Source organism: Poromitra crassiceps (genome assembly GCF_964638095.1).
Source record: "Poromitra crassiceps genome assembly, chromosome: 23".
NCBI classification, from domain to species: Eukaryota; Metazoa; Chordata; class Actinopteri; order Beryciformes; family Melamphaidae; genus Poromitra; species Poromitra crassiceps.
In genome coordinates this window covers 18,591,603-18,614,166 of record NC_139639.1, presented here as the reverse complement: position 1 = coordinate 18,614,166, position 22,564 = coordinate 18,591,603, and the positions used below count along the sequence as shown (strand labels likewise).

At 46.4% G+C, this 22,564-nt stretch overlaps 1 protein-coding gene across 1 annotated transcript in view; it reads right to left on the bottom strand.

The window, feature by feature from the left end:
• Positions 1-22,564, bottom strand: part of carmil3 (capping protein regulator and myosin 1 linker 3) — a gene marked incomplete at both ends in the record, with an annotated part of 94,039 nt that overhangs the window by 48,689 nt on the left and 22,786 nt on the right. The window contains 12 exons of the mRNA XM_083659039.1: positions 426-503; positions 717-826; positions 6,620-6,706; positions 8,324-8,418; positions 9,754-9,842; positions 11,285-11,360; positions 16,721-16,794; positions 17,148-17,218; positions 18,869-18,966; positions 20,830-20,951; positions 21,424-21,483; positions 21,882-21,932. Of these exons, the coding sequence (XP_083515165.1) occupies positions 426-503; positions 717-826; positions 6,620-6,706; positions 8,324-8,418; positions 9,754-9,842; positions 11,285-11,360; positions 16,721-16,794; positions 17,148-17,218; positions 18,869-18,966; positions 20,830-20,951; positions 21,424-21,483; positions 21,882-21,932 (1,011 nt within the window). The remainder of the gene's footprint in view (positions 1-425; positions 504-716; positions 827-6,619; positions 6,707-8,323; positions 8,419-9,753; positions 9,843-11,284; positions 11,361-16,720; positions 16,795-17,147; positions 17,219-18,868; positions 18,967-20,829; positions 20,952-21,423; positions 21,484-21,881; positions 21,933-22,564) is intronic.

Below are 22,564 nucleotides of genomic sequence, written 5' to 3'. Positions count from 1 at the left end.
CACGTGCTACGTCCTACCGGTGAAGCTCCCTGCTGTAAGGTGAAAAGAAGCGGCTGGCAACTGCGCATGTGTCAGAGGAAGGATGGTGCTAGTCTACGGCTCTCCCCAGATCGGCAGAGGGGGTAGAGCAGCGACCGGGACAGCAGAGGGAAATTGGGGGGGGGGGGGGGGTTATCTGAAAATAATAATAATATATATTTAAAAAATCCACATGTAATGCCTGAATATAATGTGAATATAATGAAATCTAACGTGTCCAAAAAGCACATGTGCGTTGAATTCACTGAGCATTTTTGTTTGGCATTCAGGATGCTGCTGGTACTTTTTGTGACTTGGATTCAGTCCCATCCTACAGATCAGAGCAGACAGCAGTGGGGCTGGATGCGGACACTAGAGACAGAGAAACAGAGACAGCAAGTACACACCGAGTCCACGATGCAGTCCGTCCCAGACAGGTCCAGATGCACCAGGCAGTTAGGCTGGGCCAGGAACAGGTACAGGTTCTGCAGAGGAAAAACAAATCAAGAGTGAAGGAGAGAGTAAATAAGACAGAGAGGAGGTGAATTGCACCATTTGGGTGTCTGAGAGCATGTTACGGTTTGTTTGTGCCTTTCAGAAAATGCTTGTGTGGCAGGTTGTGACACGAGTATATATCTCAGAAAGTGTCTGTGTGTGTGTGTGTGTGTGTGTGTGTGTGTGTGTGTTTGCGTCCTGACCGTAGCGTCCTCTCCAGACAGAACCCCGGGGTTCTTGCTGAGGTCCAGATGGAGCAGCGAGTTGGAGTAGTCGTCGCTGGAACACAACGCCTGGGACAGAGAGACCACACCTAGAGGGGAGAGGGAGGGAGGGGAGAGGGAGGGAGGGGAGGGCATAATGGATTGTAGAAGAAGAGACAAATGTAAGGTGTGGGGGGAGACGAGGTGGAGGAGAGAGAACCAGACAGTAAACAAGTTTAATCATCCCCATAACTCAATCACTTCGATGAGCGTATCCTTTTTAACGCATACGAGACTCATCATTAGCAGCTACTGGATACAAAACATGACAGGAAGCAGGTGAGAGAGAAAATAATTAACTGAAAAAGGGGGATTTGTGAGCTTATGCGGCTGCAGAAAAAGCGCTTTGGGAGGAAGCCAGCTGCCCCTTCTAGCCCTGAAAGCCAAAAAAGCCGGTGCCTCAAATCAGATCACCGCACAATTACACCCACAGGCCCGATGGAAGTCCTCATTAAAATCTGTGCCCTGCAACACAGATGCTAAGAAGCGCCGCGTGCCGAGGATTAATAACAACACGGGAGAAATATCCAGGCAGATGAAGAATTGTACGAGTGCGTGCAGCAATCGTTAGCCCGTCGCGTGCCATCCGCCCTGTCATACATCAGCTGTACCGCCAACATCTACGGGACGCGAGTTTCTACTGTTGCCCTAGGAGAGCGAGTGTGGAAGCCGCCGCTCTGAGGCCAGCGGGGGCGCTGAACTCCTCATCCCTAATCTGTAATGATCAGGAGGGAAGTGAGGAGAAGAGGGGACATGGGGTCTAATCCACCTCCATCTTTCTATCTATCAGAACGGGAGCTGTTTGCTGCTACTGCTGTTTGATGAAGTTTTTTTTTATTATCGATTAATCTGTCGATTATTTTCTCGTCTAATAGATTCGTCATTTGGTCAATAAATTGCCACAGAATGTTGAAAAGATGTCCATCACTTTTTCCCCAAAGCCCAAGATGACATCCTCAAATGTCTTCTTTTGCACTACTGAAGCATCCAGATCCGTTTCGTTCATGGTCTCGCTGAACGAAAACACAAATGTGAGTTCACGTGACCGGATGGTTTAACCAGGCTACTACTGACTAACAACCCACAACCCAAGGAGAATCAGTTTACTGTCACACACGACTAAAGAAACCAGAAAATATCCACATTTAAGAAGCTGGAACAAGAGAATTTTAGTATTTTGTTATTAAAAAATAGTCTTTTTATCGATGATTAAGCGATTATAAAAAAGTATTTTGTGATAAATTTTCTATTGATCGAGTAACCGATTATAACGTTGCAGCTCTACTGAGGACTTTCATCAGCCATCCTGTGTGTGCACGTGTGTACAAGTTTGACATTGGCAAGTGTGTGTGTGTGTGTGTGTGTGTGTGTGTGTGTGTGTGTGTGTGTGTGTGTGTGTTGAGGCAGTGATGTGAGAGTGAGCGCGTGTGTGTGACAGAGAAAGAGGGAGACTGAGAGGATGCATTTGCATATTTACATGTCTGATCTAATCTAGGTTGGTGTGTGTGTGTGTGTGTGTGTGTGTGTGTGTGTGTGTGTGTGTGTGTGTGTGTGTGTGTGTGTGTGTGTAAGCACGTGCACATGTGTTTGTGTTGGCATAATGTGTAGGTGTTTGAGAGACAAGAGGGAGGGGGAGAGAGAGAGAGGAGGGACAGAGAGAGAGAGAGAGAGAGATCTATAAATATTCAACAAAAAATGCTGTGCCACTGCAAAGTCATAACAGCAACCACCATCCAAGGTCAGCAGCAACACTGCATTCCTCCTGATTTACTATGTCAACCCTATGCCTTTAAATAAATCAATAAAAATCACAGCAGATTTTTACATTCATAACATACGCTCACAGGGTAGAGTCCTGCACTCTGGCCCCAGCCCGAGGGGGCCCAAGGCCCGCTCTGACACTAGGGCCGATTTTCACATCACTAGCTAGGGCCGTGGCCGGGGGCGGGCCTGCCTGTTTTTTGTTTTGTTTTGTTTTTTAATGTTTGAACTGACACATTGTGGTGTTCAAAGTGTTTTCATGTACCGAAATTCTGACAAGCCAGGGGGCTCACATTGGGCTCGGGCCCCAACAGGTATAGGGCCCGGGCCGGGCTAGGGCCTAGATTTGAGGCCCGTGCAGGGCTCTATCACGGGGTAGCCTTTCTCTGCAGCATACTTTAGAGCCATACTCATCTTTCATATCAGTATTGTGTATGGTTAGGTCATCCAAAATACACTTCCGCTACTCAGAACTAACTAAAAACATCCAGATAAAAACAGATGAACTAACTCAGAATTCTGACACTCAATACTATTTGGTAGATGTAGACAGGCACAGGCACATACATGTGCATGTGCGTGTGTGTGTGTGTGTGTGTGTGTGTGTGTGTGTGTGTGTGTGTGTGTGTGTGTGTGTGTCTGTGTGTGAGAATCATCATAGCCTATATGCGCTTGTGCTAACGATTGTGTGTGGTAGTGCCTAGTATTTAGAGAGACTTACAGTATGTGTACTAGTGCCTCCTAGTGTTTAGAGAGACTTATGTGTACTAGTGCCTCCTAGTATTTAGAGAGACTTATGTGTACTAGTGCCTCCTAGTGTTTAGAGAGACTTGTGTGTACTAGTGCCTCCTAGTGTTTAGAGAGACTTATGTGTACTAGTGCCTCCTAGTGTTTAGAGAGACTTATGTGTACTAGTGCCTCCTAGTATTTAGAGAGACTTATGTGTACTAGTGCCTCCTAGTGTTTAGAGAGACTTATGTGTACTAGTGCCTCCTAGTGTTTAGAGAGACTTATGTGTACTAGTGCCTCCTAGCGTTTAGAGAGACTTATGTGTACTAGTGCCTCCTAGTGTTTAGAGAGACTTATGTGTACTAGTGCCTCCTAGTGTTTAGAGAGACTTGTGTGTACTAGTGCCTCCTAGTGTTTAGAGAGACTTATGTGTACTAGTGCCTCCTAGTGTTTAGAGAGACTTATGTGTACTAGTGCCTCCTAGTATTTAGAGAGACTTATGTGTACTAGTGCCTCCTAGTGTTTAGAGAGACTTATGTGTACTAGTGCCTCCTAGTGTTTAGAGAGACTTATGTGTACTAGTGCCTCCTAGCGTTTAGAGAGACTTATGTGTACTAGTGCCTCCTAGTGTTTAGAGAGACTTATGTGTACTAGTGCCTCCTAGTGTTTAGAGAGACTTATGTGTACTAGTGCCTCCTAGTATTTAGAGAGACTTGTGTACTAGTGCCTCCTAGTATTTAGAGAGACTTATGTGTACTAGTGCCTCCTAGTATTTAGAGAGACGTATGTCTACTAGTGCCTCCTAGTTTTTAGAGAGACTTGTGTGTACTAGTGCCTCCTAGTGTTTAGAGAGACTTATGTGTACTAGAGCCTCCTAGTGTTTAGAGAGACTTATGTGTACTAGTGCCTCCTAGTGTTTAGAGAGACTTATGTGTACTAGTGCCTCCTAGTATTTAGAGAGACTTATGTGTACTAGTGCCTCCTAGTGTTTAGAGAGACTTATGTGTACTAGTGCCTCCTAGTGTTTAGAGAGACTTGTGTGTACTAGTGCCTCCTAGTATTTAGAGAGACTTATGTGTACTAGTGCCTCCTAGTGTTTAGAGAGACTTATGTGTACTAGTGCCTCCTAGTGTTTAGAGAGACTTATGTGTACTAGTGCCTCCTAGTATTTAGAGAGACTTGTGTACTAGTGCCTCCTAGTATTTAGAGAGACTTATGTGTACTAGTGCCTCCTAGTGTTTAGAGAGACTTATGTGTACTAGTGCCTCCTAGTATTTAGAGAGACTTGTGTACTAGTGCCTCCTAGTATTTAGAGAGACTTATGTGTACTAGTGCCTCCTAGTGTTTAGAGAGACTTGTGTGTACTAGTGCCTCCTAGTGTTTAGAGAGACTTATGTGTACTAGTGCCTCCTAGTGTTTAGAGAGACTTATGTGTACTAGTGCCTCCTAGTGTTTAGAGAGACTTATGTGTACTAGTGCCTCCTAGTATTTAGAGAGACTTATGTGTACTAGTGCCTCCTAGTGTTTAGAGAGACTTATGTGTACTAGTGCCTCCTAGTGTTTAGAGCAGGGGTGCCCAAATTCTTTCCCATGAAGGGTCAAAACTCAATCTGGGTGGAGGGCCGAGGGCCAAAAATGAACGTTGTGGAATTACATTAAAATGTATTGTGTTTTATAGAAAATTAACATTCTAAATCTAAAATAACATTTCAACATAATAATCAACTTTTTTATCTGTTTGGTAATTATAATAATTTGCAATTGGTTATATATATTTAAAAAAACATCTGCATTTGTGGGGAGCTTAAACATTTAATCAGTAAACACCCCGTTAAAAACAGTTGTATTTTCCACCTTTGTAATCAAGAGAGAAATTTGACTTAATTCACAACTTGAAAAATCCTCAAGGTACCGGTACTTTGAAAATCAGCTTTATTGTCCATCTTTTGTAAACAATTTGCCATGACAATTTGACAAAAACATGCAATATCCTGGTTGCTAATGTGGTTCCTCCTCTGGTCGTTAAGGGCGCCTGTTCAGAGAGAGGGGAACTGGTTGGAATAGCGTGAACCTCCCACGTGCTATGTCCTACCGGTGAAGCTTCCTCTGTCAGGTGAAAAGAAGCGGCTGGCTAACTGCCCATGTCTCGGAGGAAGCATGGAGCCAGTTTCGGCTCTCCCCAGATCGGCAGAGGGTGGAGTAGCAACCAGGATACATAAATTAAGTTAGCACTAATGGGGGATAAAAAAAATCAGATAAAAAATCGGAATTCTCCTCCCAAATCCGTGGCGGGCCAAAACAAACCGAGCGCGGGCCAAACTTGGCCCGCGGGCCCCAAATTGGTCAGCACTGGTTTAGAGAGACGTATGTGTACTAGTGTCTCCTAGTGTTTAGAGACGTATGTGTACTAGTGTCTCCTAGTGTTTAGAGACGTATGTGTACTAGTGTCTCCTAGTGTTTAGAGACGTATGTGTACTAGTGTCTCCTAGTGTTTAGAGACGTATGTGTACTAGTGTCTCCTAGTGTTTAGAGACGTATGTGTACTAGTGTCTCCTAGTGTTTAGAGACGTATGTGTACTAGTGCCTCCTAGTGTTTAGAGACGTATGTGTACTAGTGCCTCCTAGTGTTTAGAGACGTATGTGTACTAGTGCCTCCTAGTGTTTAGAGACGTATGTGTACTAGTGCCTCCTAGTGTTTAGAGACATATGTGTACTAGTGCCTCCTAGTGTTTAGAGACGTATGTGTACTAGTGCCTCCTAGTGTTTAGAGACGTATGTGTACTAGTGCCTCCTAGTGTTTAGAGACGTATGTGTACTAGTGTCTCCTAGTGTTTAGAGACGTATGTGTACTAGTGTCTCCTAGTGTTTAGAGACGTATGTGTACTAGTGCCTCCTAGTGTTTAGAGACGTATGTGTACTAGTGCCTCCTAGTGTTTAGAGACGTATGTGTACTAGTGCCTCCTAGTGTTTAGAGACGTATGTGTACTAGTGTCTCCTAGTGTTTAGAGACGTATGTGTACTAGTGTCTCCAAGTATTTAGAGAAAATGTCCTTCAACTACAGGACTTGAGTTCAGACTCATTAGGAAGCATCTGTCCTGCTGCCTGAAGTGTCCTTGAGCCAGACATGAATCCCTGCCAGCTCCACAGAGGCACATAGCGCAATTATTGCAAACGCATGTGGACATTCCCTTTTGCAATTATTCTGTGTGTGTGTGTGTGTGTGTGTGTGTGTGTGTGTGTGTGTGTGTGTGACTGTGTGTGACTATGTGTGACCGTGTGTGTGTGTGCGTGTGTGTGTGTGTGTGTCATCAACCACTAGGGGTTGCTGTGTCTCAAAGGAGTAAACTCTTACCCTTGGAGGAGAGCGAGGTCTTGGAGAGATTGAGGAGGCGCAGGCCCTTGTTGAGACGACACACTTGCTGGATCAGATTGGAGACTCCTGCTGGGGAGGGAGAGGAAGTGAAGATTCATTTAATTAACACGTGTGTGTGTGTGTGTGTGTGTGTGTGTGTGTGTGTGTGTGTGTGTGTGTGTGTGTGTGTGTGTGTATCTGCACACACACACACACACACAACCAACCACTCATGCAGACTTATGAGCAGGGCGAAGAATAAACAGCCCACCCACACAGCCACAACAATAACATCAAGCTGAAACGCACCATCTCTCAGTCTCAATACACCCCCTCCCAAACACACACACACACACACACACACACACATAGCCACAGTCTACTACAACATTACAGTATAATAAGCCAATATACTGTATGTACACCCTCATCTTCCCCCACCACACCAATATGAATACCATATGCCAAGCCAAAGTCTATATAACGAGCAGTTCCAGCAAAGCCATCTGATTGGCCAACATCACATTCCAACCACGCTGGTAATGCGACAAACTCAAAAAGGGAATTGATTGTTATGCCAATTATTGTGGTAACCAGGGAGCTAGTTATTAATTTTCCTGGCTTTATTCTGTTTTTGTAGTCTTGTGTACGCATTACGTTACATTAATGTACTCTTGTGTTTTTGTAGTCTTGTGTACGCATTACATTACATTAATGTACTCTTGTGTTTTTGTAGTCTTGTGTAGGTTTGTAGACTTGTGTACGCATTACATTACATTAATGTACTCTTGTGTTTTTGTAGTATTGTGTAGGTTTGTAGTCTTGTGTATGCAGACAACTTTAACTTTGAAGGGAACTGTTTTCTCAAGGGCATTTTTTATTGTGATTATGGCCAGTATGGTGATCGTCATCACTTTTGTGACTCTAATGAATGAATGAATGAATGAATAAAGTTTATTTCGCGCCAACAAACATGACAATAAAGAATGCCCTATCATTTTTAATTGCCATTTTAAGACACGCGCGCGCGCACACACACACACACACACACACACACACACACACACACACACACACACACACAGTGGCCTGTGTGACCAAAAGGTATTTGTTGATGTGAGTGGAGGTGACACGTTTCAGACAGGACAGAAAGCAGCTAATGAGCAATAGTGGCATGCATGCAAACTGTGACCCTGGCCTACACACACACACACACACACACACACACACACACACACACACACAGAAATATATGCAGTGATTGCAATGCAAAACGGTGACTAAGTAGAGACAGGTAAGGGTTGCAAAAATGTGATGGTGACAGCAGGGGGCAAACAGAAAGAGTGAATGTGTGTGTGTGTGTGTGTGTGTGTGTGTGTGTGTGTGTGTGTGTGTGTGTGTGTGTGTGTGTGTGCGCGCGCACGCGCACGCGTGATGTCCCTAGTGCAAGAATGATCAAATTTACGAGATGCGGGCTACAGAAAAAGACAGACAAGAAAAAGAGACTTATATGAGGTTAAAGCACCGCTGCAGAGAGAGGGTCGGTAGAGAACACATTTGGAATTCATTGAGAGTCAACAAAAAGGCGTCTGCAAAGCAAAGACGAGAGCTTTGAGAGAGAGAGAGAGAGAGAGAGAGAGAGAGAGAGAGAGAAAGAGGGAACAGAGGGAGGAAGAGAGGAGTTCACAGAGTCCGCCGGTGTACCTTGGTTGTCGAGCGTGTTGTGCGCCAGGTTGAGAGAGTGAATCACAGAAGCAGGGTTCTCCGACAGGGCCGACGCCATCTTCTGGGGGAAATCCCTAGAAACAAGCAATAACGGAGAGGAGAGGAGAGGAGAGGAGAGGAGAGGAGAGGAGAGGAGAGGAGAGGAGAGGAGATAAAAGTCACTTTTAAGAAGGGACTTAAAAGAGATCGCTGACTCAGCTGACCTGATTTCCTCGGGCAGGTTGTTCCAGAGCCTCGGGGCCCTGACTGCAAATGCTCTGTCCCCTTTATTTTTCAGCTGGGACTCTGGGACAGACAAAAGGCCTCTGCCTGAGGATCTCAAAGTGCGTTCCGGCACGTATAGCAGAGATACAGTATAGCAGGGAGAGATGCCATGAAGAGTCAGTCAAATCTTAAAGTCTATTCTAAAACATACTGGAGTGATATTACCATGCCTCTTGGTTCTGTTTCAAAGCCTGGCAGCTGAGTCCTGGAGGCGATTAAATGATTTTTGGTTCAGGCGAGGCTGTTGGAATAATCCAGACGTGATGAAATGAAGGCATGTAAAATGGCCTCTGTGTCTTTAAAAGTTAAAATAGATGGAATTTTTTAGATAATTTCTAAGATGATAAAAACATGATTGCACAGGCTTTGTAGTGTGAGGCACAAAGTTAACATGACTATTTGGCTGCAGTACTGACACTGGCAGAATGTATTGGAATTTTTCCATTCCCTTTCTCTCTCAGCAAAATCTACTTGCATAAAATTAAAGGGTAGATGCTTGTTGGAGACTATGATCATTCCCAGGCAATGCAAAAAGAACAGAGTTAAAACTAGATTGTGTTTTTTTTATTGGGAAAAACAACAGTTGCAAAGTAAAGTGAATTAACGAAGCCTGAAACGACACGGCTCATTCACAATGATTATGCCTGGCCTGGCTAGTTTGTGATGCAATGCTTATGGGAGAACCTGCAAAAATTGGACTTCTAAAATGCATCGAAGATATAAAGCACTCAAAAAAAGTACAAGTACACAAAAAGTGACTCCATTACATAACAAGAATAAAGGTAATGCATTCCTCCCATCCTGGGTCATTATGCTACAGTAAACCATTATACCCCAAGGCAGGTAATTCATATCAATTAATACTAAATCAGGAAACTGCTCTGCATAATGATGCTAGCCATTATAAGGTGAAGAGTCTTACAAGGAGAATTCCAAACTTTCATTAATGTTTCAATTGGGGGGGGGTACGCTTGCTGCAGGCAGATGGGAAGAGGGGGGGGGGGGGGGGGGGGTGTCAGGAGATGAAAGAGTGGAGAGGGGAGGAGAGCCAGAAGAGGAAAAGGTCACAAGATCAGAGGAAGAGAGGAGAGGAGAGGCAGAGAGGCTGGCGGTGACGATGATGACAGGCAGGGGGAAAAACCTACGATTTGAGTCCGGCGTTCTCCAGAGTGAGCTCCTCCAGACTGTTGGACTTGCTGATGGTGTGCAGCACCTGGTCCACCACCTCTGAACCCTGGGGAGACACAGACGCTAGGTTCAAATCCCATCACTGGCTGGGAAAAAGCAAAGGCCGCAGTGCATAGAGGGCAGCAGTAATGTGAGTCATCGCTGCTATGGAAAACGTCTGAATCACTTCTGATTAATGGCCTCCAGATTTTGCATGTTGAATGCAGTTTTATGACTGCTGCGCTTTATGAAGCAGACCTCATGTGCATAAACCATGGCAGCCTGCTGGAATTAACTCAACCAATATACCACAAAACAATGTATTACTTCATAAGTTACTGGATTTGATTCTTAGTCAAATAATTACTTCAATATGTTTCAAAGAGTATCTGTTTTACTTTCTTGAAAAGACCATATTTCATGTGAGTCACCTCAGACAGATACCAATTAGTATGAAGCATTATAGTCATTTAATAAAGATAACTACTGTCTTACATAGACAATAGCTTACATAAAAACTACACTATGCACATTTTTCTTTGTACTACATGTACATCATAGAGTGTGCCAATTCGCAGCCCCAGCTGCTGTTTTGGGTCTAGGGGTACAAATTTAATGACTGACAGGTCATAGCACCAATGAGAGAGTAGTTCATTTTCAAGAGCCAAAACATTCAGGACGGGGGGGCGCGCCTGATGGCTGATCGAGACTAGGGTGAGTTTAGCCTCTGTCACACATCCGGGCGTTATCAGAACTAATAGAGACACTGCAAGAAATAGGCCATGCCCATCACGGGGGAAAGCACTCCATTCACTTCCACACACCAGTGTCATTTTCCTTGAATTAAACATAGCTAAAAGCTGCTGTGTGGTGGGCTGCGCAGACAACAAATGTAAAAAAAATCGCCAATTAAAGTTTTTTTGTACTCCCGAGCAAAACAAGGAAGCCATTGAGAATTGACGAGAAGAAAAATGTGGATCTTGCTGTCAATGAAGTAAGTTGGAGTGTTCACCTTCCGTATATATGATCTTTGTGTGCAACACCCTACCATGCACGCGACATAGGAGAACGCCAGGATTGGGGGGGGAGTTTGTGTTTTGAGCGTGGTTTCTGAATGATGACACGCTCCGCAGTGTCTCTATAAGAACTCGATGCCTGGCTGCTCATTGTTGCAGGACGGCCAGCAGCGATTAAATTACATTTCCAGGAGGCAGATATGCTCCATGTACAGTACATGCTGCACTGCTCACAATCAATTTCAAATCAATTCCGCTTGACCCAGAAAAGTCCAAACCAATCCCAGAATCCCATTTTTTGTGTGAAAATATTGGACTGGAGTATACCAAAGGAGCAGACAAACAAATCCCAGAAGAAACTACAAGTGGGTCAGAGAGAAGTGAGAGAGTGACAGGTCGGCTTATGTGAGTGAGTGCTGCCCTGATAGGCCCAATAGCTTCTCAAAGTCAGGTTTGGTAAAAAGGACAGAAGAGCAGAGTGAGGGATAGTTACTATGCGCATGTCTTTGCAGTACAGCTTGGTGAACCATGTGTTGTACGCCATGGACGCCACGATCACTGCCAAGTCCCTGCAAAACACACATACACGCACGCACGCACATACACACACACACCAGAATAATTAGAAAAAATAAAGTAAACTCCTTGAATTAGCAAGCTCCATCTGCTTCAGTTCAAAACCATTGGATCTCATTGATCCATAAATTCACATTATGGTCGTCAAAACTTTTTCTCCCCTCCCTCCTCTCCCTCCCCCGTTTTGGCAAAAGCAGTTCATCACTGTGACAGAGAGAACACTATGGGCAGGGCACAGCCTTCAAAAAAGATGACTGATATTGTAGCCTGCTCCCTGCCTGCCGGAGAGAGGGGCGTGTGTGTGTGTGTGTGTGTGTGTGTGTGTGTGTGTGTGTGTGTGTGCGGAGGAGGGAGGGAGGGAGGGAGAGAGAGAGAGAGGGAGAGAGGATCGATGGTCAGGTCAGCGGATTATTCAATAATGCCAGTTTGAGCTTCAGCTACAGCCCTCTCAACACTGCTACACTCACAGCTACAGGACCCACCAACGATTCTGTGTGCGTGTGTGTGTGTGTGTGTGTGTGTGTGTGTGTGTGTGTGTGTGTGTGTGTGTGTGTGTGTGTGTGTGTGAGAGAGAGAGAGGTTTTTAGAATCCTCCGCGTTCCCACTAGAGCCACGGTGCGGCTCTACATGTATACATCTTCTGACAAACAAGCTTTAACATGGGCAAGCAGTGAGAACGAGAATAAGAGACCCAGGGAGGGAGCGAGAGAGAGAGAGAGAGAGAAAATGGGAATAGAGGAAGGCAGAGAAAAACACACAGTAAGACGGGGAGAGAGAGAGAGAGAGAGAGAGAGAGAGAGAGAGAGAGAGAGAGAGAGAGAGAGAGCAGTAGCCAGGACATTACAGTAAACCTCAGTGGAGTTAGTAGAATAGCTACAGGCTGTGTTCCTCCTCCACTATAGTGCCATGCAGCCATCAGCCCACTCGGCTCTGACTAAGGCCTCTGACTAAGCGTGTGTGACAGCAGGACATGTAAGTGACCTGTATGTTGGCTGATGCAGTCACCCACTGTGTGTGTGAGAAAGTGTCTGTCCTTGTACTTCTATTCTTGTGACAAGCAGTTTGAGTTGTTAGACCCTCAGTGGGAGGACATCTTGGCCAAGTGAGGTCCTTTTAGGCTGTGTAAATGGCCTGCATTTATATAGCGCTTTTATCCAAAGCGCTTTACAATCAGTAGGTACATTCACCCATTCATACACCGATGGTGGCAAGCTGCCACGCAGGGTGCTGGCATACCATCAGGAGCAATTTGGGGTTCAGTATCTTGCCCAAGGACACTTCGACTGACTGGCGCAGCCGGGAATCGAACCACCGACCTCTTTCATCCAAAGCGATTAGTGACGACCCGCTCTACCTCCTGAGCTACAGCCGGAGTCTCACTTCTTTAACGTGGTTTAGTTTAGCGTTAAGATTTATATGATAGGACTAGGAATATGATAGGACTAGGTTAGCAGAACACGGCTAAAACAAAGAAAGCCTGGTATAAAGAGGTTTTTCAGGTCAGTTTCTTATTTAATTTATACTGTAGACTTTTTCTTCTTTATTTTCATGAAATAGCTCCGTTATGAGTAAACCCTTCCTGCAATTCTGCCCTGCCTGCCATGTTGACAGAGACGTCAATAATTCTGAGAATTCTAATAAATATTTTTTCTGTGTGGCTACCGCTTTAAAATTAAGCTTGGTTTAAGATTAGGATGTTAGAATTATGATTACATGTAGATTAAGTTAGTGTAAAGAGTTCAGGTGAGTCATGTGGTATAAAGTAGTAGCATGGGTAAACCCAGCCTCCACGTGACCTCTATCTATGTGCTATCAGTCTTGTGCCTGATAGCACATAGATAGAGGTCACGTGGAGGCTGGGTTTACCCAGGCTAATAGAGTAGTAAAGTTAGGGTTAGGGGTTAGAATGATTAAGTCAAATGTACTGTACAGTAAGAAAAGTACAGTAAGAAAAATGTGTGTGTGTGTGTGTGTGTGTGTGTAATGCTAACTAAGAATACACCGCTAGACGAAGGTCCCGATCGCTCCCGTATTCTCATTTATATTTCACACATTAATTACCTCTAATAAAATAAAAAGATTTACAAGACTGTTAATATTAGATCATAGTTAAACAGGAGTCGCACCACGATCCTGGGAAGCCATCGGCAGCGAAAAGTCACAAGATGGCGAAACCACGAGCAACTCACTATCCAAACTTTGAGAAATGAACTAACTCTTTCAGTAACTCCCTATCCAAAGTTTGAGAAAGGAACTAACTCTTTCAGTAACTCCCTATCCAAACTTTGAGAAATGAACTAACTCTTTCAGCAACTCCCTATCCAAACTTTGAGAAATGAACTAACTCTTTCAGTAACTCCCTATCCAAACTTTGAGAAATGAACTGACTCTTTCAGCAACTCCCTATCCAAACTTTGAGAAATGAACTAACTCTTTCAGCAACTCCCTATCCAAACTTTGAGAAATGAACTAACTCTTTCAGCAACTCCCTATCCAAACTTTGAGAAATGAACTAACTCTTTCAGCAACTCCCTATCCAAACTTTGAGAAATGAACTAACTCTTTCAGCAACTCCCTATCCAAACTTTGAGAAATGAACTAACTCTTTCAGTAACTCCCTATCCAAACTTTGAGAAATGAACTAACTCTTTCCCGCCAACGCTGCTCTAGCTGACTTCAGAACTGAAATGTCACTCCTCCGGCAAAGAGCTCAAACAAGAGATGGAAGCCGATAGGATCTGAGACAGCAAGCAGCCTGCGGGGGCGCCACCACCACACGGAGGGGGGGAATAAGAATACAGTGCACACACTAATCATCATCCTTTCCAAATATTTGACTCCCTTCTGTATTGTATAAGGCTGGTGCAACTGGTACAACTGACTGACCACACGCAAGCCGTCACGCACAGCAAAACACACCCATATCTTTAATGATGGGAAATGTGTTTTTGATTGTTGTATAGTAATAAATCAATGTGAGACTAACTTGTTGTGGAACATGACTCAGGGCCTGTGACAGTGACAGGTAAGGCAGATGGTAGCAGTGTGCTGTGTGGAGAGATGCACTGCTGCTTTATGAGAGAAACAGACAAACAGATAGGAAGTTGGAGGAAGGTTGGGCATCGTGACATAGCGTTTGTTTGTGTGTGTGTGTGTGTGTGTGTGTGTGTGTGTGTGCATGCGTGCACGTGTTTTTTAGGAGGAAACTCACTTTCTCACACACCTTCAAAGGGCTGTTTGAAGTAAGGTTAAGACTTTAGTTGTGATGGTTAAGATTAGGGGCTATAGGGAAAGCATTATGTCAAAAAGACATATATATATATTTTATTTTCTCAGATTTTTTACCCCATTTCTATCCCCCGTTAGTGCTCATTTTAATTTATTTATCCTGGTTGCTGCTCCACCCTCTGCCGATCTGGGGAGAGCTGAAACTGGCTCCATGCTTCCTCAGAGACATGGGCAGTAGCCAGCCGCTTCTTTTCACCTGACATGGGAAGCTTCACCGGTAGGACATAGCACGTGGGAGGTTCACGCTATTCCAACGAGTTCCCCTTCCTCCGAACAGGCGCCCCTAGCGACCAGAGGAGGCACCACATCAGTGACCAGGATATTGCATGTTTTGGTGTGGGGTTCCTATATGAAGGAAACCCCCAGGGGGCATGGGGAGACTTCCACACAGAAAGCCCCACAGAAAGCATTATGTCAATGAATGTCCTCACTACAAGCTATACTAGCGTGTGTGTGTGTGTGTGTGTGTGTGTGTGTGTGTGTGTGTGTGTGTGTGTGTGTGGAGTGACAGACACAGTAGCTGTCTGCTGGCTTCTTTGGGGCACTAAAGCATAACGGTTTCTCTCCCGCTGGCTGACAAACACAAATATATGCAGGCACAAAATCTCTTGAATTTCACACACACACACACACACACACACACACACAGTCTGACACACACAGTCTGTCTGTCTGACTCACTCATACACACAAGAGTCCCTCTGCTGTGGATACTGTAGTTCTTCAAGGGATTCACAGAAGGCGAGAGACAGAACAAGAGGCTATAGGGGATAAGAAGGAGAGAGTAGAATGAGAGAGGGAGAGAAACAGGAGGAGGAGGGGGAGTGATCGGACAGCAGTCAGCAGAAAAAATGGAGCCCTGTCACTCGCGGTGACGGGAGACGATGGAGCCGTCCGGCCGGGATGGAAATGTGCAACGACGACGAGTAGGAGGAAGAGGAGAGTGATGTGATGTGCCGCCAACGCCTTCTGTCACGCAGTCATGGAAAGAGGCGCTTTTACATCCACATCAATTCACACTTTTTCCTTCGCTCAATCCCTTCCTTTCCTTTGTTTGTCTTTCTTCTGTTGATCCTGCCATACTTTCCTCAACACCTTGCTTTGCTTCTGCGCTCCACACAGTTGCTTCACAAAGTCAAAGAGAAGAGGCAGAGTCTCAAAGGAATGAAGAAAGTACAGGAAGGAGTTGGAAGAGAGTTTTTTCTTTTAAACGGCACCCACATCCTGTCCATTTATCACATATTAAATAATGTAGGACGGGAGAAACAATAGAGAGGAGACTGATACAATAAAACAGTGACACGGTGATTCAGCCATTCTCTGGGTATGTATTATCTATTCATGAGCTAAAAGACATTTCCAGCAGGCTCTTACAAACGCTGCCAGACTAAAACACCATGCTCGAGCGCATGAATATGAGATTCACCGGCACAGCCAGGCTTCACGTCTACGTAAGCCAGCTATGATGGGGCCATCCATTTTTAACCGGGGGCTTATGCACTCGGCTCGGGGTGTCGTCGTCGCTGTCTGAGAGAAAGTAGAAAAGGATCCAGCGCGCTTTGGGTTTTTCCGAGGACAAAACATTCCGACAAAACACCCGAGAAAAGTAAACCAGGATGAATTCCCCGTTCCCGTGTCAGGTGTCGAGTGTGTTTAGCGGAGAATGCAGACGGGAAGAGGGGAAGTCGACGTAAAGACGCCAGCAGGGAGGCAGCGGAGTAGTCATGCGGGGACGGCGCAGCTGCTTCCGTGCTCGGTCTTCTGCCTCCGACAAGCCTCCCTTTCATCTTCCTTCCACAACATGTAAGGAGATGAACGCGGACAGAAAACAGAGAGAGACTCTCTTAACGTCAAATTAAGATGAGGACTGACGGGACGTACTGTGTGGGACGCACGGAACATCTCGACGCGGGACAGGAAGAGGGAAAAAAGTCTTCCCGGAAAACGGTGCCGGCGTAGCAGCGCGAATCGAGCCGAAGTTTCATTGTGCTGCGAGTGGCACGCTTTAACGAAATGTAAATGTAGCTTGTAGCTACGTAGTTAAAATGCCAGTGAAGTGTGTCACCTGCTGTCAAGATGGCTGAAATCCAATAGGTTGAACTCCCTGTTGTCCTGAGAGTGGTAGATAGTGTCGACATCCTGGAAGAGAGACGAGGGGAGAGAGAGACAGAGAGAGAGAGAGAGAGAGAGAGAGAGAGACAGAGAGAGAGAGAGAGACAGAGAGAGAGAGAGAGAGAGAGACGAGGGGAGAGAGAGAGAGAGAGAGAGAGAGAGAGAGAGAGAGAGAGAGAGAGATGAGAGATGAGAGGGGGAAAGCAACAGACAGGCAGAGCGATAAAGGACAGTAATGGAGAAAGGGGTGTCATTTTTTATAGTGGTGCGAGGGAGGCGAGCGAGTTAACAGCTAATAAACGTGCCGCAACCGTGGTTTCCTGCAGTAAAGGGAACATATTGAACATAAAGGCAGGTGATCTTGTGCACTCTTCTCTCACCCACTGCACTTCTTCTTTGCAGCCGATCCCATTGTAGTCGCACAGAGCCGCATAGGTCTCTGAAAAACCACCTGAGAGGAGAGGAAGAGATGAGAATAGAACTTGAATTGCCAGATGACCAGGGCCGTGGCATTTGTTTTCGGTACATGCATACAGTACATACAGGATGTAAGAATAGACACTGCATCATAGTTACAACACATAAGTGCATCACAATAACGTGCAACCAGACAAAACCAAAGGAGAGGAGAGGGTGAGGAGAGGAGAGTGGAGAGGGTGAGGAGAGTGGAGGAGAGGAGAGGGGATGGGAGAGGGTGAGGAGGGGAGGGGAGGGGAGAGGGTGAGGAGAGTGGAGGAGAGGAGAGGGGATGGGAGAGGAGAGGGTGAGGAGGGGAGGGGAGGGGAGAGGGTGAGGAGGGGAGGGGAGGGGAGAGGGTGAGGAGGGGAGGGGAGAGGGCGGAGAGGAGGGGAGAGTGGAGGAGAGGGGAGAGGGAGGAGAGGAGAGTGGAGGAGAGGGGATGGGAGAGGAGAGGGTGAGGAGGGGAGGGGAGGGGAGGGGGAGGAGAGGAGGGGAGAGTGGAGGAGAGGGGAGAGGAGAGGGCGGAGAGGAGAGGAGGGGAGAGTGGAGGAGAGGAGAGTGGAGTGGAGGAGAGGGGAGGAGATGGGAGGAGAAGAGAGGGTGAGGAGAGGAGAGGAGGGGAGAGGAGAGGGGAGGGAGGAGAGGAGAGGAGGGGAGGGGAGAGGGGAGGGAGGAGGGGAGAAGAGAGTGGAGGAGAGGAGAGGAGCTCCACTGGCTTCCCATCTCGGCCCGCATCAAATTCAAGACACTGGTACTGGCCTACCGGGCAGTACACCAGTCAGCTCCCCTGTACCTGCAATCTATGGTCAGGTTCCAAACCTCTCAGCGCTCCCTTCGCTCCTCCACCAGTGCAGGTCGCCTCGCCCCTCCTTCGCTACGGGGGCTCAAAAGTCGCTCATCCCGATCTCGACTCTTCTCGTCCCTGGCACCTCAATGGTGGAACGAGCTTCCACCTTCGGTCAGGACGGCTGAATCACTGCCAATCTTTCGGAAAAGACTAAAGACGCACCTTTTCAGGCTCCATCTGGGCCCTTCTTGATCTAACTTCGTTCTCTCTCTTTCACCCAAAAAAAAAAAAAAAAAAAAAAAAAACTAACCTTAACTTGTACCACTAACCTAAACTTGTACCACTGTTCCTTCAGAAGTTGTAGTTATCACAGACTGTGCTCCATAGTAGATTGCTCTATTGCTGACATAAATGTGTTATTGTAAGTCGCTTTGGATAAAAGCGTCTGCCAAATGACGTAATGTAATGTAATGTAATGAGAGGGGAGGGGAGGGAGGAGAGGAGAGACAACCAAACTGGACCAGAATAGACCAGAACAGGTACAGAGAGAGAGAGAGAGAGAGAGAGAGAGAGAGAGAGAGAGAGATTAGCTGTGAATATTGAGGTGAGATGAAAGTATTGCACCATGAAAGAGCTCTCCTTGTAGATTAATGGGATTATGAGGAGAAAAGAGGGCGCCTCCAACAACTTTGGTCTTGACCTACATAAGGATGAGCCTCCAAAATAATTCAGAGCGAGTCCAGTGAGCGGATGGACTCAAGAGGTAGGTGTGTGTGTGTGTGTGTGTGTGTGTGTGTGTGTGTGTGTGTGTGTGTGTGTGTGTGTGTGTGTACATTAAAAAGGTAGCTGACTCACCGCAGGTTTTCTGGGTCTCTATTGAAGAAGATTCAGAGTTTGGTGAAAACTTTTGACTTCCATCGGACAGCTCTCCCTCCGCTCGACAGATGGGAGGACTGAGAGAGAGAGAGAGAGAGAGAGAGAGAGAGAGAGAGAGAGAGAGTTAATAAGGCTTTAGAAAATGTATAAAATGTTATAAATATAAGGAGGAAAAGGCAAAGCTATGCCTTTGACATAGCTTTGGCATTGCATAAATAAACACGTCAAATTCAAGTGCAAAATTGGATCCCTGGGATTGCAGTTTGAAGCGACACACCCTCCTAATGCATTTACATACAAACAAGCATAATATTGCTTGATTTACGGTTCGTTATCTTTGCTTCCATTTTTTTTGTTAGTATTCCGTTGGGCAAAGAAAGTACCATTGAGGAGAGAAGAGGAGAGACTGGAATCATAAAGCAGAGATATATGCAACACTGGGTGATACAGTACTGCTTTGCATTTTTTCAGAATTTTCCCCATTTTCTCCCCAATTATACTTGGCCAATTTATCCCCATGCTGCCCTATTGGCTGCCCCGGTCGCTGCTCCAGCCTCTGCCGATCTGGGGAGAGCCGAGACTAGCACCATGCTTCCTCCGACACATGCACAGTTTCTTCTTTTCACCTGACAGGGGGAGCTTCACTGGCAGGACGTAGCACGTGGGAGGATCACGTTATTCTCACCAGTTCCCTTCCACCCCGACCAGGTGCCCCGACCGACTAGAGGAGGCGCGAGTGCAGCGACCAGGACCCATACCTGCTTTGCTTTTGATGGGATTAGACCACTAGTGTTACATTCAACACACAGCATCCTTAATCCTATTTGCCAACAAATCACATACAACACCTACTGTACTGTAAGCACATCCTCCACGAGCTTCATCCACACCTTATCTCAACACGCATCCTCCGTGCCCGGAGCGCACACTGGTATGTACTGTATACACACCGTGTGTGTGTGTGTGTGTGTGTGTGTGTGATCATGATACTATCTGGAAGTACGTCCCCCGCTACCCTGACGCCAATCCGTTACAAGGGCCACACAGAGCCCCACGCCGCACCCTCCCCCTCATCCCCCTCTCTCCCTCTTTAGTCTTTTTAATGTTCTCACGAGAAGCAATCATCTGCCGTGGGCCTAATGGAAAAGAGCCATTCTGAAAGTTGATAGAGTGCGCAGATAGCCTCGCTCAGGTCAATAGCCGGGGCACAGCCGATCCCGCTGCTCTTAGCCGCTGTAGATAGGACCCGAGAGAGAGAGAGAGAGAGAGAGAGGGAGAGGGAGAGAGAGAGACAGAGAGAAAGAGAGAAAGAGAGGGAGAAAGAGAGAGAGAGAGAGAGAGAGAGAGAGAGAGGGAGAGAGATGGAGAGAAAGAGAGGGAGAGAGAGAGAGAGAGAGAGAGAGAGGGGAGGGGGTAAACTCTCCCCTGCTCACCTGTGCATTCCCTTTTGAAATGAACAAAACATTTCCGCAGGTTTAACTCAGACCCCATCTATGCTTTACCTGGCTGTGCGTCCTCTGCACTTCCCTCTCTAGGGTTTGTAAGAATAGCTTTTTGACTGGCAGCCTGAGTCGACGGCTCAGCTCCGCCCCCAACCATCGCTCGATCGCCGTTACAGAAACTGCTTTCAAAATAAAAGCGAGCCGAGGCCATGCCTTCGGGGTAAAGGCAAACGCGCTGCCCACTCGCTGTCGGCAGGCGGAGTTAATCGTAATGATTGCTATGTGTTAAGTCTGCGGTGACACAGGGGCGGGACACGCCGCGACGCAGGAATGTAATTGGCCGTTGAGGAGAACCGCTGCCCACAAGCGAGGCTGCCGAGGTGCCAACGCGCTGTCGAGCGCTGTTAACGTCAGACACCTCGTCTCGGCTCCTCGGCTCATGCAACACAACACACAAACAGACGAGTGTCGCCGCTCGAGGCGCGGACGCTCGCTTACGCGTATATGGAGTTGTTGAAGACGCGGGAGAGGGCGTAGTTGATGTGGCTGACCATGTGATCCAGCTGCTCCTGGTTCTGCAGTCTCAGCGAGTAGGTGGTCTTGTCTGTGTCGATGACAACCTGCGGAACATGGGCATGACATGGTTTCCACACAAGTTCTATTTTGCTCCACTGTCTCTCATTTTCAGGGCCGGATATAAACTGCTGCAAGTTTTCTGTGGAGACTTTTGCGACTACCCACCACCAAGCAATAAAGACTGAGTGAAAATGTAGTGTTTAAAGCATTGCATGTTTGTTATGTGTTATAAGAGAGCACATGGATATTCTTATTGGCTGAATAAGAGTAGGAGGAGGGGGAGCCAATAAGACCCATCTTTTGCTGGGGGTGGGGCCTTCCTAGAATCAGTGCTTTTGATGGTAGAAAAAAAAGGATGCGTGAGTCCCTAGGCATTTGCCTATTCAGCATATAGGGAGGCCAGCTATGCTCATTAGTCATGTTTTATACCGATATGTCAACTGACAGAGATTTGGAAAACACGTAAGCAAAAGCAGGTCCATTAAAGCAAGCAGAGGTCTGCCTCCAGTGTCCTACCTGGTGTTCTGGATAGGTGTTCATCGCTCGGATCTCCAAGAAGTTGAAGGTGACCTCCACCTGAGAACAGAGTGGACAAACGTCACCGCGGTCGACTCTCTGCTCTGATGACACGTCTTCTCTTACATCATCATCATCATCATCATCATCTCAACCGCAAATCCAGTCTAAACACCTGATCTGCCCCCTCATGCCACCTCACTGACTTCATAGTTACAATCATTGATTGCATTACAAACATCATCATCATCACCAGGACCATCATCATTACAAACATCATCATCACCAGGACCATCATCATTACCGCCATTCTCCTCTGGCTCCGCAATGTGCCGATACTTTTTTTCAGAATTCCCATGAGATAAGAGTTGGCAAGTGAAAGCCATAAAATTCCGCTGAGAGAGAGAGAGAGAGCGAGAGAGAGAGAGAGAGAGGGAGAGAGAGAGAAGGACATTTACCTTGGTGGGCACTTTGACAGCGAAGAGATACAGTCTCCATGTTGCCAGGACCTGGAGGGGGGAGAGCACATTCATTTTTCTGTCACAGAGCAGGAAATGCAAAATGCAAATCGCGGCAAAAAATAGCAGAGCACAAACACCCCCATAAAGAGAGCAAATATCACCGCAGTTCATTCAAACGCCTCGTAACTCATGCTAAGCACTCTAGACATTAGCAAACTAATGACGCTGGGGGGGGGTATGCGGGCGTGCGAGCAAGCGCGCGTGTGTGAGAGAGAGAGTGTGCGAGAATTACATTTTACGGTGAGACGTTAAGTCATATGACGGGACAATTTATTGCGATGAAGTTGTGTTTAGGGAACTCGCGGTTCATCGCTAAGTAGCACTTATTCAACGGACTCCTCACTGTGTCAGGGGGGGGGAAAGAGTGAGAAAAAGGTGCACTTTTGCCAAAAAAGAGAGAAAAAGATTACCATTTGAAAGTGGCCGGGGTGGAGCGAGAGAGAGACAACTTGAATATATTTGCGTCGGCCCATGTAATTAATCTCATTCATAATTCAAAAATCCTTAATTAGCATATGCTGTCCACGCACTTTGCACCTCTTCCCCTCCCTCCCTCTCTCTCCACCTCCGCGCCTCCACCTCTCCCTCCCACTAAGTCTTCAGCTACACTTCCATCTTCT